General features: G+C 39.9%; 1 protein-coding gene across 4 annotated transcripts in view; it reads left to right on the top strand.

Annotated features, from left to right (window-relative positions):
- Window positions 1-15350, top strand: part of cltcl1 (clathrin, heavy chain-like 1) — a 30692-nt gene extending 15342 nt beyond the window's left edge. The window contains exons 11-32 of one of the 4 annotated variants that reach the window (XM_059336885.1): window positions 742-879; window positions 968-1132; window positions 1315-1495; window positions 2147-2310; window positions 2416-2541; window positions 3067-3209; window positions 4546-4780; window positions 4869-4991; window positions 5078-5223; window positions 5307-5490; window positions 6221-6413; window positions 6522-6679; window positions 6784-6948; window positions 7128-7403; window positions 7590-7739; window positions 7827-7958; window positions 8080-8190; window positions 8413-8583; window positions 8812-9033; window positions 9410-9436; window positions 12918-12993; window positions 13795-15350. In XM_059336885.1, coding sequence (XP_059192868.1) covers window positions 742-879; window positions 968-1132; window positions 1315-1495; window positions 2147-2310; window positions 2416-2541; window positions 3067-3209; window positions 4546-4780; window positions 4869-4991; window positions 5078-5223; window positions 5307-5490; window positions 6221-6413; window positions 6522-6679; window positions 6784-6948; window positions 7128-7403; window positions 7590-7739; window positions 7827-7958; window positions 8080-8190; window positions 8413-8583; window positions 8812-9033; window positions 9410-9436; window positions 12918-12993; window positions 13795-13922 — 3414 coding nt within the window. In that variant the 3' untranslated portion in view covers window positions 13923-15350. Of the gene's footprint in view, window positions 1-741; window positions 880-967; window positions 1133-1314; window positions 1496-2146; window positions 2311-2415; window positions 2542-3066; window positions 3210-4545; window positions 4781-4868; window positions 4992-5077; window positions 5224-5306; window positions 5491-6220; window positions 6414-6521; window positions 6680-6783; window positions 6949-7127; window positions 7404-7589; window positions 7740-7826; window positions 7959-8079; window positions 8191-8412; window positions 8584-8811; window positions 9064-9409; window positions 11341-12917; window positions 12994-13794 lie in introns of those variants that run through there. The other 3 variants (XM_059336883.1, XM_059336881.1, XM_059336882.1) reach the window with 3 other exon arrangements.
- The last annotated feature ends 80 nt before the right edge of the window (window positions 15351-15430 follow it).

Raw genomic sequence — 15430 nt, forward strand, 5'->3', positions numbered from 1 at the left:
ACTTATGACAGACGTACAGTGTTACTGCTTCCCTTTTAAAAGACATCTGCATGCACACATGCATGCAAAGACACAAAGTGCCCAGTGTAGGAGCCTCCATCTGTGTTATTCCAGATGTGCCAGCAATGCCAGGAATTCACTGAGTCAGTGACCCCCTTCCTCCTTTCAAAGCCACATCATTGCTCTGCTCAGTGAATATCTCAAGCAGAGAACTTGATGCTTCTCTAAGTTAAAACCCCCGCCCATTTTCAGTTATGGCCTCTAAGGTTTTTAAGTACTGATGCTTCATCGATACTACATGTTTGAAATGATGCGATCTCATGTAATTAATATATTTATTAATAACATTAATAATAATAATAACAAACGGAAGCTATAAAAACAACAAAAAACAGATCAGGTTTACAAACTAAGGCTGAAAAAATAAATAAATCAAAGGACTATTTTTCCTCTTTGCCGGTGTCGATTATCATTTCATTACACTTGTGTTGCATCAAAGTTTAAAATTCTGCTATGTTGCTACGTGACAATGTTATTGGCCTCCACAGATGTTGTTAAATAAGAAAAGCTGAAACATCTGTCTCGCGGGCCTGTAATTCTTTAATAGCGTGTGACTGTAATCTCAGCATGCATGCTGACTCAAATCATTGCTCACGGTAGGAATTAAAAAAAAATCTTAACATTTTTGCTTACTGTGCTCTTTCTTTTCCTTTCTCCTTGTTTCCTCCTGCCCTTTGGTAGATCGTAGATGTGTTCATGGAGGGCAACCTGATCCAGCAGTGCACCTCCTTCCTGCTGGATGCTCTAAAGAACAACCGCCCAGCCGAGGGACACTTACAGACACGTCTGCTTGAGATGAACCTCATTCACGCGCCCCAGGTGAACACTCGCATTTGTCAAACTCCTGGTTACAAAACTTCACCTTTGGTTATATTAAACAACATTTGTGTGTTCATGTGTGTTATAGGTAGCAGATGCAATCCTGGGGAACCAGATGTTCACCCACTATGACCGTGCTCACGTCGCTCAGCTGTGTGAGAAGGCGGGTCTGCTGCAGAGAGCTCTCGAACACTACACAGACCTGTATGATATCAAACGAGCCGTGGTGCACACACATCTGCTCAACCCTGAGGTATGCCTGTGGATGTTCAGTCATGCTTGTGATATCGCTCCCTCAGGAGCAGACACTTTTTACTCTTTTTCTTTTTTTTTTTTAGAGGATGTGTGAAAATGCCTTTGACCCCCCTCCCTTCTTCCCCTGCTGTCTCACTTTCTCCCTGTCGTTCTCTTTTTTTTCCCTGATTCTGCTTTTAGTGGCTGGTGAACTTCTTTGGCTCTTTATCAGTAGAAGACTCGTTGGAGTGTTTAAGAGCCATGTTGTCGGCCAACATCCGGCAGAACCTGCAGCTGTGTGTCCAGGTAGCGTCTAAGTATCACGAGCAGCTGGGGACTCAGGCGTTAGTGGAGCTCTTTGAATCCTTCAAGAGTTATGAGGGTAGGTGTCACACATGGGTGGGGGTTGAGGTGCAGTTCTAGGTCATGTTGAATTAACCCTCTGAACCCAAATGTATGTTTTCTTTAAAAGATAGCCAAAAGGACCTGTGTCGTTGTGCCTGTCTTTTTCCTGTATGTTATTGTTATGTCCTTTTTGTTTGTCTTGCAATAATAAAAAATAATAAGAATAAAAATAAAAGGCCGCCAAAAACACCAGACAAAACAGGAGAGGTTGCAAGCAGAAGTTGTAATATATATATATATACATACTGTATATATATTCCAATTTTGAACAAATAATTTATCAGAGAAATTTGCGTCTTGCGTTTTTTCTTTCTTTTTTCTTTTTTTTTTTTTTTTTTTTTTTTACGATTTACATCATTATTACTGTCTTATTCTTCACAAAAGACATTTTCGAGTTGTTCCCACTTTGGCCATCATTGTGCTGATCCCATAGAGGTGCAGGACTTATAAATTACAGCGAAATACAAGGCCACAGTGAGTAAAATGTAAATGTAAAAACAACGCCCTGAAATGGCTTGGGATTCAGAGGGTTAAAGGGAGAGAATGTGTAAAGCTTTGGCTTTAAAACATTATAGATGAGCTGACTCCTTTTTTTTTTGCTCTTTCTCCCCCGTCATCTCTATTCAAGGCTTGTTTTACTTCCTTGGGTCGATTGTGAATTTCAGCCAGGAGCCCGACGTTCACTTTAAGTACATCCAGGCTGCCTGCAAAACGGGCCAGATTAAAGAAGTGGAGAGAATCTGTAGAGAGAGCAACTGTTACGACCCGGAGAGGGTTAAAAACTTCCTCAAGGTAAAAAGACCCCCGTGTCAGAGTGTAAGCGGTTAATTGAGCAGCATTTTTTGTGATATATCAACCACTTGAAACAATATAATCTCCTGTTTCTTCTGTTCGCAGGAGGCCAAGCTCACAGACCAGCTTCCTCTTATCATTGTGTGTGATCGCTTTGACTTTGTCCATGACCTGGTGCTCTACCTCTACCGCAACAATCTGCAGAAATACATTGAAATCTACGTACAGAAAGTAAGATCAAGACTACTTCTAAGACCTTATACGTATCTGGTTACCATTTAATCAAAGCCTTATTTTATCTGCATGTTAGGGCTGAGTATCGTTTAAAAAATGATGATAGACGTAACAACACCCTTAAAGTAATAGCAATACATAGAGTAGTACTTTATTTTATATTTTTTTCTTCTTCATTTGATTCCCATCATGTGAATGAAAGCATTTAATTGCAGAAATACCGCCAAAACTGCTCACCAAATACATAACATGCTTTTTTGTGACTGCATATTTATTTATTATATACTTTAGATGCAACAGAAACAGACTTGCATATCATCTGCATACATGCCTGCAAAACCATACAATGTATATAGTATTTTTTCTAGATCTGGGTACAATAAGAATCAAATGCAGGTATAGTTTGACTGTATACTACTTGCTAATGGGTGTTCTCAGTCGTTAATTTAACGGTTTCGAGTACTAATACTCAGCCAGACTGCATATTGATCATCTTTATTTACTTATTTTGCACATTTTCAGGTGAACCCCAGTCGTTTACCGGTGGTGATAGGCGGTCTGTTGGATGTCGACTGTGCTGAGGATGTGATTAAGAACCTGATCATGGTGGTCAGAGGGCAGTTCTCTACTGATGAGCTGGTGGAGGAGGTAGAGAAGAGGAACAGGTAAGACAAAATGATACATTGCTGAATGTCTTAATAGATGCAACATCTTATGAGTTCGTCAAAGTCACTTTTTCCAGTCATGACAGAATGCACCAACTAAAACAGAAATCGGTGATCCTCAAATCGCAGAAATCAAAAAATAAACACAGACTCGTAAAATAATCATCTCTCTCTCGATATCGCTCGAGACAATCGAGGGAAATAGAGCCAGAAACACCTTGCTTGCAGAAAATTAAATATTTATTAAATCATCGTAAGTCCATAGATCACTGAATGAACTCACATGCAGACAGAAAGACAAACAGAGTAGACTGAAATATGCAGATCAGTAAATATGAAGAAATATGCAGGCTCTTGTTTGTCTTTTCCTCTGTATACTCAGCTGGCTCTACAGAAGCTGGAATACATACTTTCATTTTAACACACAAGATGCCTCCAATGTTTCTCTGGTCTCTCTGGTCTTTTTGAGGCCTTTTTTTCTCACTGGGTTTTACACAGGTTCCTCAATAACAACATTCAACAAGTGAGCTCTTCTTCTTTTCACTGCAAACATTGTTTCAACTTTCTACAAATTGAATATGAGAATATGTGGACATTGAATCTTGCAATACAGCATGACACTTCTGAATGCACAACACTGCCATCTAGTGTTGTCTGTGCATTACACTACAGTAACAGTAAGACAACAAACCAGGAATAATATTACAAGGATCAATAGTTAGAGAGCATTCATCATCGGATATTGATGTTGGTTAGTGCAAATATAAAAGTCCTGAAAATTCCATAAATTGTTAAAAAAAAATATTGTAAATAAAAAAAAATTTGATGGAGTCAAATGGAGTCTTTATTTTATATACAACATACTTTCTTGTGGCCACAAATGTCACCAATATTGAAAAAAAAGGTGTCTCGTCATGATATAGATATTGAATTATTATTATAAACTGTTTTTTTCAACTCATTTTTGTCATGTGACTTTTCGTCTGAGCTGACTCATTCATGGCTCCAAGTTGTTGTTTTTTTTATAGTATCAGGTTAGTGCAATTTGGCAAAATTTAAAATGAGACGAGTAGAATAAAATAATTTTGATCAAATATTGCTATTTTAAACATAGATTTGGTCATTTTTCAAGGACTGACATAATTTTGAAAATCTGATGAATATTTCTGTTTTTACATAAATAATGTAATTTTGATGATTTTTTTTATTTAAAGAAAATATTCCTTGGAACCTACTGCTGGGGTTTTGGGATTAAGGGGGTTAAAGCTTCTTCTAAATACTGTATATTATATAATTGTGATCAAGCAGATATTTGTTTTTTTCATTATCTTCTCAGGTTGAAACTTCTACTGCCGTGGTTAGAGTCCCGTATCCACGATGGATGTGAGGAGCCGGCTACCCACAATGCCCTGGCCAAGATCTACATTGACAGCAACAACACACCCGAGCGGTTCCTGAAGGAGAACCCGTTCTACGACAGCGCCGTGGTCGGAAAGTACTGCGAGAAGAGAGACCCCCACCTGGCCTGTGTGGCTTATGAGAGAGGACAGTGTGACCTGGATCTCATCAAGGTGTGAAGCCCACATGCTGTAGCCTTTAGATGACCATTAACTTAATTCTAACATTGATCTGTACTCCTTTTGTATCTTTTCTTCTCAGGTGTGCAATGAGAACTCTTTGTTCAAGAGTGAGGCTCGGTATCTGGTGCGGCGGAAAGATCCAGAGCTTTGGGCGAATGTGTTAGAAGAGAACAACCCCTTCAGAAGACAACTCATCGACCAGGTTAGTTCAGCTCCACTCCTGAAGTGATGTAGGCTGTGAATGAGTGGTGATTTTATAAAAAAATGTTGTATTCCATCTGATCTCAGGTGGTGCAGACAGCGTTGTCGGAGACCCAGGACCCAGAGGAGGTGTCGGTCACAGTCAAGGCCTTCATGACTGCAGACCTGCCCAACGAGCTGATCGAACTGCTGGAGAAGATAGTACTTGATAACTCTGTCTTCAGTGAACACAGGTAGAGCAGGCTCACACACCTGAGGCATCAAAATAACTGCATCACATTGCTTTTCATATTTCTAATAACCCCTCTGTTTCCAGAAACCTCCAGAACCTCCTGATTTTGACAGCCATCAAGGCGGACCGCACTCGTGTGATGGAGTACATCAACAGGCTCGACAACTACGACGCTCCGGATATCGCTAACATCGCCATCAGCAATGAGCTCTTTGAAGAAGCATTTGCTATTTTCAAGAAGTTTGATGTCAACACCTCAGCCATACAGGTAAAATGAAGTATGAGGGCTGCATGATGTGAGAAATATATACAATATGTGATAAAACATTACGTTTTAGTCAATTTTCCAACTTTTTCAGAATCGAGGTTGTTTATACAAACTGTAAAATCGCAGTGTTCCGCAATGTGTTTGTCACACAAGTTGCAGTGACAATAAAAAACAATATATTGTGCAGCCCTATTACTGCTTCACATCCACTGATACTATTATTTAGAACAACTTCATGTATTTTAGTAAGTGTATTCTTTAGTTAAGTATTGCTCAGATTATTTCTTATATTTGATATTAAATAGTATAACATGCATTTAAAAAGGTACATTAATAGGTGTATCAGTTATCTTGTGGTTTAAATGTTTGTTTTTATCATATTTTTCATATTGTAAAGAGCTTCCTCTCTGACAGATATTTTTAGAAGAGGTTATTTATAATCCTGAAGCTCATTAAAATTATTGATCTTAGTATCTAAAACAGCAAGCACCATTTTTTAAAATTATTTTTATTTTCTTATGGTGAGTATGAGCATTATAAAACTATTTTGGAAAGTGATGCTGCAGATTGTATTAGTGTATCTCTTAACTACCACTTAGTGAAATTATACTCCTGTTTATTGCTCAGCAAATTAAAACTGTTCAACCAGACCTTTATTCCTGTTGTTTTATCTCATTTTAAAGACTGTCAGATAATATAACGCACATCTCTCCATTCTTCTTGTCTCCAGGTATTGATAGAGCACATAGGGAACTTGGATCGTGCCTATGAGTTTGCTGAGCGCTGTAATGAGCCTGCAGTGTGGAGCCAGTTAGCCAGAGCTCAGCTACAAAGAGACCTGGTAAAGGAGGCCATTGACTCGTACATTAAAGCTGTTGATCCTTCGGCGTACATGGAGGTGGTCAACGCAGCCAGCAAGAACAGTAAGCCTTCGCTCTGCGGCACGACTCTGTTACACACCAGCAGCTCACACTGATCCCCTTTCTTCCATGATTGAACTTTGTTGATCTTTAAGATGTTTTGTTTGGCAGATAACTGGGAAGACTTGGTAAAATTCCTCCAGATGGCTCGAAAGAAAGCGAGAGAGTCATACGTGGAGACGGAGCTGATCTTTGCTTTAGCTAAAACGAACCGTCTGGCTGAGCTGGAAGAGTTTGTCAGTGGGCCCAACAATGCTCACATACAGCAGGTAGGAAAACATCACATCGTAGGCTTCTGTATATGTCGTGCATGTTCTGTTTTCTTAATAGTGACTGCTTATATGTCTGATCATTACTCTCTCTCCGTGTCCAGGTGGGCGATAGATGTTATGATGAGGGAATGTATGAAGCAGCCAAGCTTCTGTACAACAATGTGTCCAACTTTGCTCGTCTCGCATCGACACTAGTCCACCTGGGAGAGTACCAGGCAGCTGTGGACAGCGCCAGGAAAGCCAACAGCACACGGACATGGAAGGAGGTAACTGTGATGATGGATTATTATTTCTATTTCATGTTGTAGACAGTTTTATTTATCTTTTATCAGACATCTAAAATAGGGAATATTCAAAGATAAATGAGTATCTGATATGGAATTAGATTCTCATTTATTAGTATCCGGGCAGAAGATTTTAGGAATTTCCTTTCTCTGATCTCCAGGTGTGTTTCGCGTGTGTGGATGGCGAGGAGTTTCGACTGGCACAAATCTGTGGCCTTCACATAGTGATCCACGCCGACGAGCTGGAGGACCTGATCAGCTACTATCAGGACCGCGGGTACTTTGAGGAGCTCATTGCTCTCCTGGAGGCTGCGCTGGGTCTGGAGCGTGCTCACATGGGCATGTTCACCGAGCTCGCCATCCTCTACTCAAAATTCAAACCTCAGAAGATGAGGGAGCACCTGGAGCTCTTCTGGTCCAGAGTCAACATCCCAAAGGTAGAGCATGTCTCTGTGTGTGTGTTTTTCTTTTATAGCTGTCACTCTATGAGATTTTTTAAGCTGATAAAATCTGTCCTCATGATGACAAGGATTTTGGCTGTTATGAGTCCATTTTTTTAACCAAACCAAACATTTGAAACCTGAATGACTTTGACATTGTTCCTTGGTTCCTGTGTTTACCAGGTCCTTCGTGCAGCAGAGCAGTCTCATCTATGGGCAGAGCTGGTTTTCCTTTATGATAAATATGAGGAGTTTGACAATGCCGCCATCACAATGATGTCTCATGCGACAGATGCGTGGAAAGAAGGGCTTTTCAAGGACATTATTGCAAAGGTACACAAGTATGTGCGACTGAACGGTTAAATTTCCTTCTCAAGCATCTTTACCTTTCTAATCTTTATATATGTTTTCTCTCCTCAGGTTGCAAATGTGGAGTTGTACTATAAATCTCTTTCCTTCTACCTGGAATACAAACCCCTCTTACTGAATGACCTGTTGACCATCCTGTCTCCGCGGTTGGACCACAGCCGAGCCGTCACCTTTTTCAGCAAGGTAACCAGCAACAAGGCCAACGTCTCCAGTATAAACCAAACCTCCTGTAGTTTTCATTACGTTTAGTATGCCTTTGCCAAACACTGTTGACATGATTTGGGTTGTTTTTTAACTCGACTAGATGAACCAGCTGAAGTTGGTCAAGCCTTACCTGAGGTCTGTCCAGAGTCACAACAACAAGTCCGTCAACGAAGCCCTCAACAACCTGCTGACAGAGGAGGAGGACTACCAGGTCTCTCAGCTATACTCTCACTGATAATCATAACCGAAAGTAGACAAAATATTGCAAACACTTGATAAAAAGTCACAGCTGATTCCTTATTTTGCCTTTCCCCTGCATCTTGTAGCATTGAATTTTTGGAATTGTAAATTTAAATGGTTGGAATTACACACAGCTTCTGTTCTTTTTCTAATTTTTGTTGGTCTGTGGGTCTATTTTTGTGTTCCTCCACAGGGTTTGAGAGCATCCATTGACGCCTATGATAACTTTGATACCATTGGCCTGGCGCAGAGGTTAGAGAAACATGAACTGATTGAGTTCAGACGTATCGCTGCTTACCTGTACAAGGGCAACAACCGCTGGAGACAGAGTGTGGAGCTCTGCAAGAAGGACAAACTCTACAAGGTAACAAAAACCTTTAATGATAACATCTAAGAAAAGCTCCTACATACACCAGCACGTTCCTTCCAATAGATGGCACTGTTTGTTTGTTTATTCTTTAGAAAGAGTAACATGTCAGCTCTCCAGGAACCATCTCGTCACAGAAATGATTGTTTATAGACTTCTAAAACCTGCACAAAGGCTTTAATAATAATTAAAACTGTAAAAAACTGTATTTCTGTCTTTTCCCAGGATGCCATGCTGTACGCTGCAGAGTCTAAGGATGCAGAGCTGGCAGAGACTCTGCTCCAGTGGTTCCTGGAGGAGGGCAGGAAGGAGTGCTTCGCCGCCTGCCTGTTCGCCTCCTATGACCTGCTACACCCTGACGTGGTGATGGAGCTCGCCTGGAGGCACAACATCATGGACTTTGCCATGCCGTACTTCATCCAGGTCATGAGGGAGTACCTGTCAAAGGTTAGTGCCTCACGAAGAACAACACAAAGAGTTATTGTTCATTTTTAGCTTGTGTTTTAACTTAAATGTAGGTTTAATTGTATTTTTTAAAGGAAATAAGTGTGAAATTCTGCATTTTACTGTAAACTAAATTTGGTTTATTTTTCTTAGATTGTTTAATTTCCTGTAGAAACCTGTCCTGACAGGTGAGAGGTGAACAGTAGTCTGTAATATAACCTGAAAAAAAAAAGGTCATACAAGGAGTTTTGGTTTGCACAGATATTCTTAAGTAATGGTAGTTAAATATATTTCTCCCTCTGGTCTCCATGATTTCCTAAAATGCTGACCTGCAGACATGTGAGGTCACTTGAGGTCATCTCTTTGGGTTCTTTTCCAGGTTGATGAGTTTGCAGCGAAGGTGACGGTCTCTGGCCCTCTTTTTATTTCTCTTATGTGTTCTGTCTGTTTTTTGTTGTTGTAACTTATCTCTTAGGTTTCTGATGTAGGAACCTAGCATGGACTATAGACTGAGTTTGGCCTAACTAGCTCTGGTCTTGGAGAGCTGTAGCGGTCTGTGCAGGCTTTTGTTCCACTTCAACACCAACACAACATGCTTTTATCCATTCTGAGTTTATCCGCTGGAAGCACTTTCTAAATAATCCTCCTGGGGAACCTCATTGTCTCAATTTGTACGGAGCGATGACTTTTCATTTTTGAATAAAGGCTTTTAGCAGTGAAGCAGAAACAAATTCATGATTTTTTTTTCTTTAAAGGCTATAGTGAGAAGAGCACTGCTGTCTAATGACTCTCAGTGCAAACATAAAAAGCAACAGGCGGAATGTGGAAACAGCTTATTGCAATCTGAAGTAGCATTTCTTATGTAGTGTCTTCTATGGAGCTCATTATCGAAATGAAGTTTAGCAGCCGCTATATAAAGGAATATATCTATGTTAAAAGTTCAGATATAATTAGCTACAGTTAATGAAGTTAGTTTGGTAGGTTATAATGTATTTCTAAAGACACCTAACTTTCCTGAATTTCACTGTATGCAGGAGCTATTATGTAGTCTAAAAAAAAGTCTTGGACCAGTGGAGTGCCCTGAACTTTAAACTCTGTGTTGACGGCTGGAGCCAAAGCCTGTGCACCATCTTGTTCTTCAGGACCAGGATTAGCCGGTCCTGGCCTAACAGATACCTCTCACCCTCTAACTCCTCTCTCTTGGGGCTGCATCTAGTTTAAGTGGCATCCTTAAAAATCCTGATAATTTAAGTTGTGCAGTTGCAAAATAACGATATTGATGTTTTGGACATTATAGTATAAGAAAAAGTGATTTTTTTCTCCACCTGGCTAATGCTCTCTAAAGACCAGGAGAGCGAGCCACTCTAGACTGGTTAGATGCACCCCCATGTTTCTAACTCCAGGTTAACAAGTTTTAATTTAACATATTTAGCGGTTAGATCAGTGGAGCTACAAACAATAACTAAAGGTTATGGAGTCCTCTGCTCTGTCTGTGGGGATATTCATGGTTTACCTCAGCTAATCAGTTTATTTTCAAGAGAACAAACCCTCTGTTGCACAAGTGACTGGTCAGACTGGTTGTGACAGAATACAGCAGCCATTCAGGAAGTGAAATATTAACGTCTTTGAAGTAGTTCAGCACACATACCAAGAGTCTTAGATGTTGGCAGTAGAGCATAGCACAATGTCTTGATTTATATATTAAATAACATCCATTTCTATTCGATGCATACTGTTTAAAAGCATTTTTCATTCACACATTATAATAATGTTTTGTCATTTACAGAATAGTGCTTTACATGTGTTGTTGAACCATCTCACTCCTTTGTTCAAATTATTTCTTAATTTCTTGAAGTTATGACTCAGCATAAATGATCCATTTTATATTCCACATTCAAATTAAACTCCACTTACATCAGAAACCTTTTGTTCAGTTGAAGCACAATGCCTGATTGTTTCTTTGCACTTAGTGGCCAGGAAAATTGGCACTACAACCCACTCACTGCGCAAATACTGTATGCCTGGCAAGGATGAGCTTAACCTGCAAGCTTCGAATATGTACAGTAGCTTGATTTTAAAGTCCAGAAAAACAATTAAATACACTCAACTGTGTCAGGAGGGCTGCGCACAGGATGCATGTGGAAGCTGTGATTGTCATCTATTGATATGAGACTGTTAACTGTGAATGGCTGAACATGTAGCATCAGCATATAGGCATGTATAGCTTCTCCTTTACTTAATACACAATGTAATATTTCTTTAACCTTGAATCCACTATAATTTTTCTTTTAAAGGGCCAGTTCACACAAATCCCCAAAAAACAAGAACATCCCCCTTCCCTCAGTCAATGACCATTGTATTTGGTTGGTGAGGGAAGCAAAATCTAGCAGCCACTTACATATTTTGGCAGCATTTAGCTAGTGGCTACTGGTGCTGATTATCAACCCTGTTACAAAACATTTTAGAAAACCCCAAAAGCAGTGCCTTCCTAAATATTATGTCCTTGAGATGTATATATCCGTGATCATTCACAGACCTTGTCAACACTTTTCACTGGAAATTATTTTCTGCTGAATATAAATTATAGTGAAAACTGTCAACAGTAAGGTCTGTGAAGTATTTGATGCTGAAGGGCATCGTATCTGGTAACAGACATTGCTTTTGTTTTTCTTTAATGTAATTTTTCAGTGCTTCGAGCAGCATGGATTACATTTTATTCCACTTTATTGAATTGGGGTGATATACTGTAGGAGCAGAAGACTCAGCAGTCACTATCTGCATGGTTAGATACTATTAGCACATTGCTTTCCAACCTGTTTGGTCTGATGTACCCTCTTAGCCCCCTCAAATTAACTCACGTATGTCATATCACATGATCTTCATCAGCAGATGGATTTTACCCTTAAAGTCTTTACAGTGATCAGAAAAAATAGAAACATTTATTCTAGACCCTCCATCTGTTACTTAATGCTAACTGTTTCATCCATTCATCTGACTTTTGGCTATTTCATCCATTTATCCATTACTTGGTGCTATTATTACTGTTTATCAATGACTTTTAGCTATTTATTTCGACAAACTGTTCATTAACTTTTAGCTCTGTTGCGTGATGTGACAATTCTGTAATATTACTAGTTTTCACACACTTTTGTATTACTGCACTATGTAGTGTTAGGGTGATCATAATTTCTATTTTTCCGAATTAGTTGCGCTGCTCCACAATCTTTCTGAGTAAGAACCCCCTGATGTACAATTAGCCCTGGTTGGGAAGTCTTTTTCTTTTTTTTTTTGGGTGATTTTGGTGAACAGGCCCTTTAATTGTTTTCTTAACCTTTGTACTGGAAGCTGTATTAGAAATTCTCACCAAACCTGCATGGCATCTTTTCTCAGGAAACCTTAGCAGCACTGTGAAGTAGCCTATACTGTGTGTACTTTGTCTTTCAGAAGTGGGTATGATAAATCTACCTTGTTAACCAGTCATTTATCAGTAATGATTTGTTGATATGAAATACAAACGTTAGCGTAATCTTTCAACTGAAGCATTTGGAGTTAATGGTCTATACTTATCTATACAAATAAACTGTAATTTGAATTAAACATGCACACTGTGATCACTACATTGTAGGTGTCCAGCAAAAATATATCATATAGACAGTAGATATTACATAGTATTTTCATTTGACATTGTTTTTAATCATTTCACAGATAGGATAAGGGACAATTTTTTAAATTTGCATTTGCATTTTGCTCAAACTGCAAAGTTGAGGACATGGAGTTACAAGATTTCCGCAGGATACCTGCAATGTGTGATATTAGACTTTCTTTTATTGTGCACAGTGTGTGAGTGATCCTCGTCTGATCTGTCCTTGTTTCTTTGTTGCCCTCAGGTGGACAAACTGGAGGAGGCAGACAGCCAAAGGAAAACAGAAGAGGAGGTGACAGAGCCTCAGCCGATAGTGTTTGGTAGGTTAACAGGCAGCGTGTCACCCTGAGAGATGGACGATTGTGGTTCTTTAATAGGAGAAAATTGCCTCCCTCTGTGATAACAGCAGGATGTGAGCTGCAGTATTTATCTGTCTGTGTCCAACTGTCTGTACAGCCAGGGTGAAGAATGTCTGTTAAAGTTCAACATTAGCTAAAGGTATCAGATTGTATGAAGGCAATGAATTTTGGGTGCATTTAGTTGGTTATTGGAAAAGCAACTTTGCTGCTATTGCCTTTTTCAGATTCCATTTTTTTCAGCTGAAAACATAATTGCTTTCATTTTGCACCACAATCTATTTTTACATTTTACAATCTGAGAAAGAATGAATGTTCCCTTCCCATTGAGCTTACCCATAATGAATGAAATCACCTGTTGGTGGTCAAAAATAACACAACTCTGTTATTCACTCAGGGCTTTTATCTGAGGGACTACAAATGAAAATGAGCTTTTAGCTGTATCTAGTACAATACTTGTATTGTGCATTATCCCTGCTAAATAAATAACAATAAAGAGCTGTCACAAATACAATTTTAGCATAATAGAGATTTATTTTACATCACCATGAACATCATTAATGGCTCTTTGGGCACCACATAAAGAATTGTAAATAATTCTAATTGATAGAAATTCTTATGACAAAGACAAAAAAAAACAACCCAAACGGTATCAGTGACAGGCTGTGGAAAAAAAAAGTCTAGAATTGTGCGCTGATTTGTAAAAGAATAAAATAAGTGAAAACATCTATTAGCATGTAACCGTGTGTGTGTTTGTGTGACCAGGCCAGCAGCTGATGTTGACCGCCTCTGCTCCTGCTCCAGTGGCGCCCCAGCCAGCGTACCCAGGCTACGGCTACCCCGCCGCCCCTGCAGGCTTCCCCGCTCAGCCTGCCTATGGCTTCAACATGTAGAGGCCTGACCCCCGTCTCTTCCACCCCTCTCCCCTCTCCTTCCTGCACACACTCACACACCTTGGACCTGAACCAGACTGAACCGTGCTGCTCTGGGTCCGGCGGCACAGAGACACCTGAAACTCAACTGGGCCTTCACTCCCAATGAAACTGCAATAGAAACCCATCATCTCTACTTTCTCCACACACACTTCGGAAGGACTGGCTATTTGCAAGGCTGTTGGACCCTCCCTCCCTCCCCTCTCCCGCCTCCCCTCCTCCCCTTTCTCTTTTCCACTCGGACGTTCTAACTGCATCACTGATCTACACAGCATGAAGTCACCTCTCAGCTCCTAGAGGAATTAACATACCGAAGATAACATTAGTGACACCAAACCACACTGTCCTGTTGCTGTTCCATGTAGACTTTATTAACCATAGAGCAGCTTTTTTTATTTTTTCCTTGAGATTCAGCACTGATGAGGAAGAGACTTTATTACTGAGGAGAGGAGGGGGCAGGCGTGTCTCCCCCCTCCCTCCTAAAGCACTGCTACGGCCTTATATACATTGAGGTGGAAAAAAACGGGCTCATTTGTTCATGTTTAATTTCAAAACTGTCTCATGCTCTGATTAGACAGACGGTTACTGTGCAATAGTTTTGTTTGTCCTTTCACAACAGGTACAAAGTGTTTGCTGTATACGGACTAAGAACACTTGTTTATGAGGTTACGGTACTGTGTGTGTGAGTGTGTGTGAGAGTGTGTGTGTGTGTGCGTGCGTGCGTGTGTGGCCTCTGAAGCCTTCGAGGGATACGTCACCAAACCAAGAGACACTCAATGAAATTTCCACCCCCTTGCAGCCGCAAACCTTTCGCTGGGTTCAGAGCGGTCGATCTCATCAGTCGACTATTTAGTTCTTGGACATCTGGAGTTTCAGGATGCTTGTGACAAAAAGACAAAAGAAAGAATGAAAGGAGGTGAAATAATTAAAAAAAAATGCTATATGCTGTAGTCTGTGCATGTGCTGCCAAACTATAATGCTGCAACCAGGAGCACAATTTCCATGTTACACTCAAGTATATCAAGTATTACTAATGTTGTGTCAAAAACAAAATAATGTTCAATGAAACTTCCTCACCTGAACTAACAGAAAACGGTGATGAAGCTCCGACAGACTTGAGGAGGTGAAAACGTGGGGGACATTAGCTCACATCCTGGTGGTTAAAAAAATAATCATTATTGTTCTGAAAACAATGTATAATTTAAGATATATTGAAATACCTAACTAATCAAAAAAGTCAAATATTATGGAATACCGTATGTATTGTCTATAGTGTGTTGTTGTAGTCTTAAAAAAAGCATAATGATTTTTGTAAGAAAAATGACAAAATGCAAAAACAGCAGGTTAATAATAAATGGCAACGTCTTGAGGCAAGGCTGCTCAAAGTGGTGACAGTTTATAGTTGTTTACTTCCTGTGCTGTCCGACAGTCCCTGTATGATACACGCCACGGTGTCAACTTTGGATTTG

This window comes from Centropristis striata, chromosome 7, assembly GCF_030273125.1.
Source record: "Centropristis striata isolate RG_2023a ecotype Rhode Island chromosome 7, C.striata_1.0, whole genome shotgun sequence".
Taxonomy (NCBI): Eukaryota; Metazoa; Chordata; class Actinopteri; order Perciformes; family Serranidae; genus Centropristis; species Centropristis striata.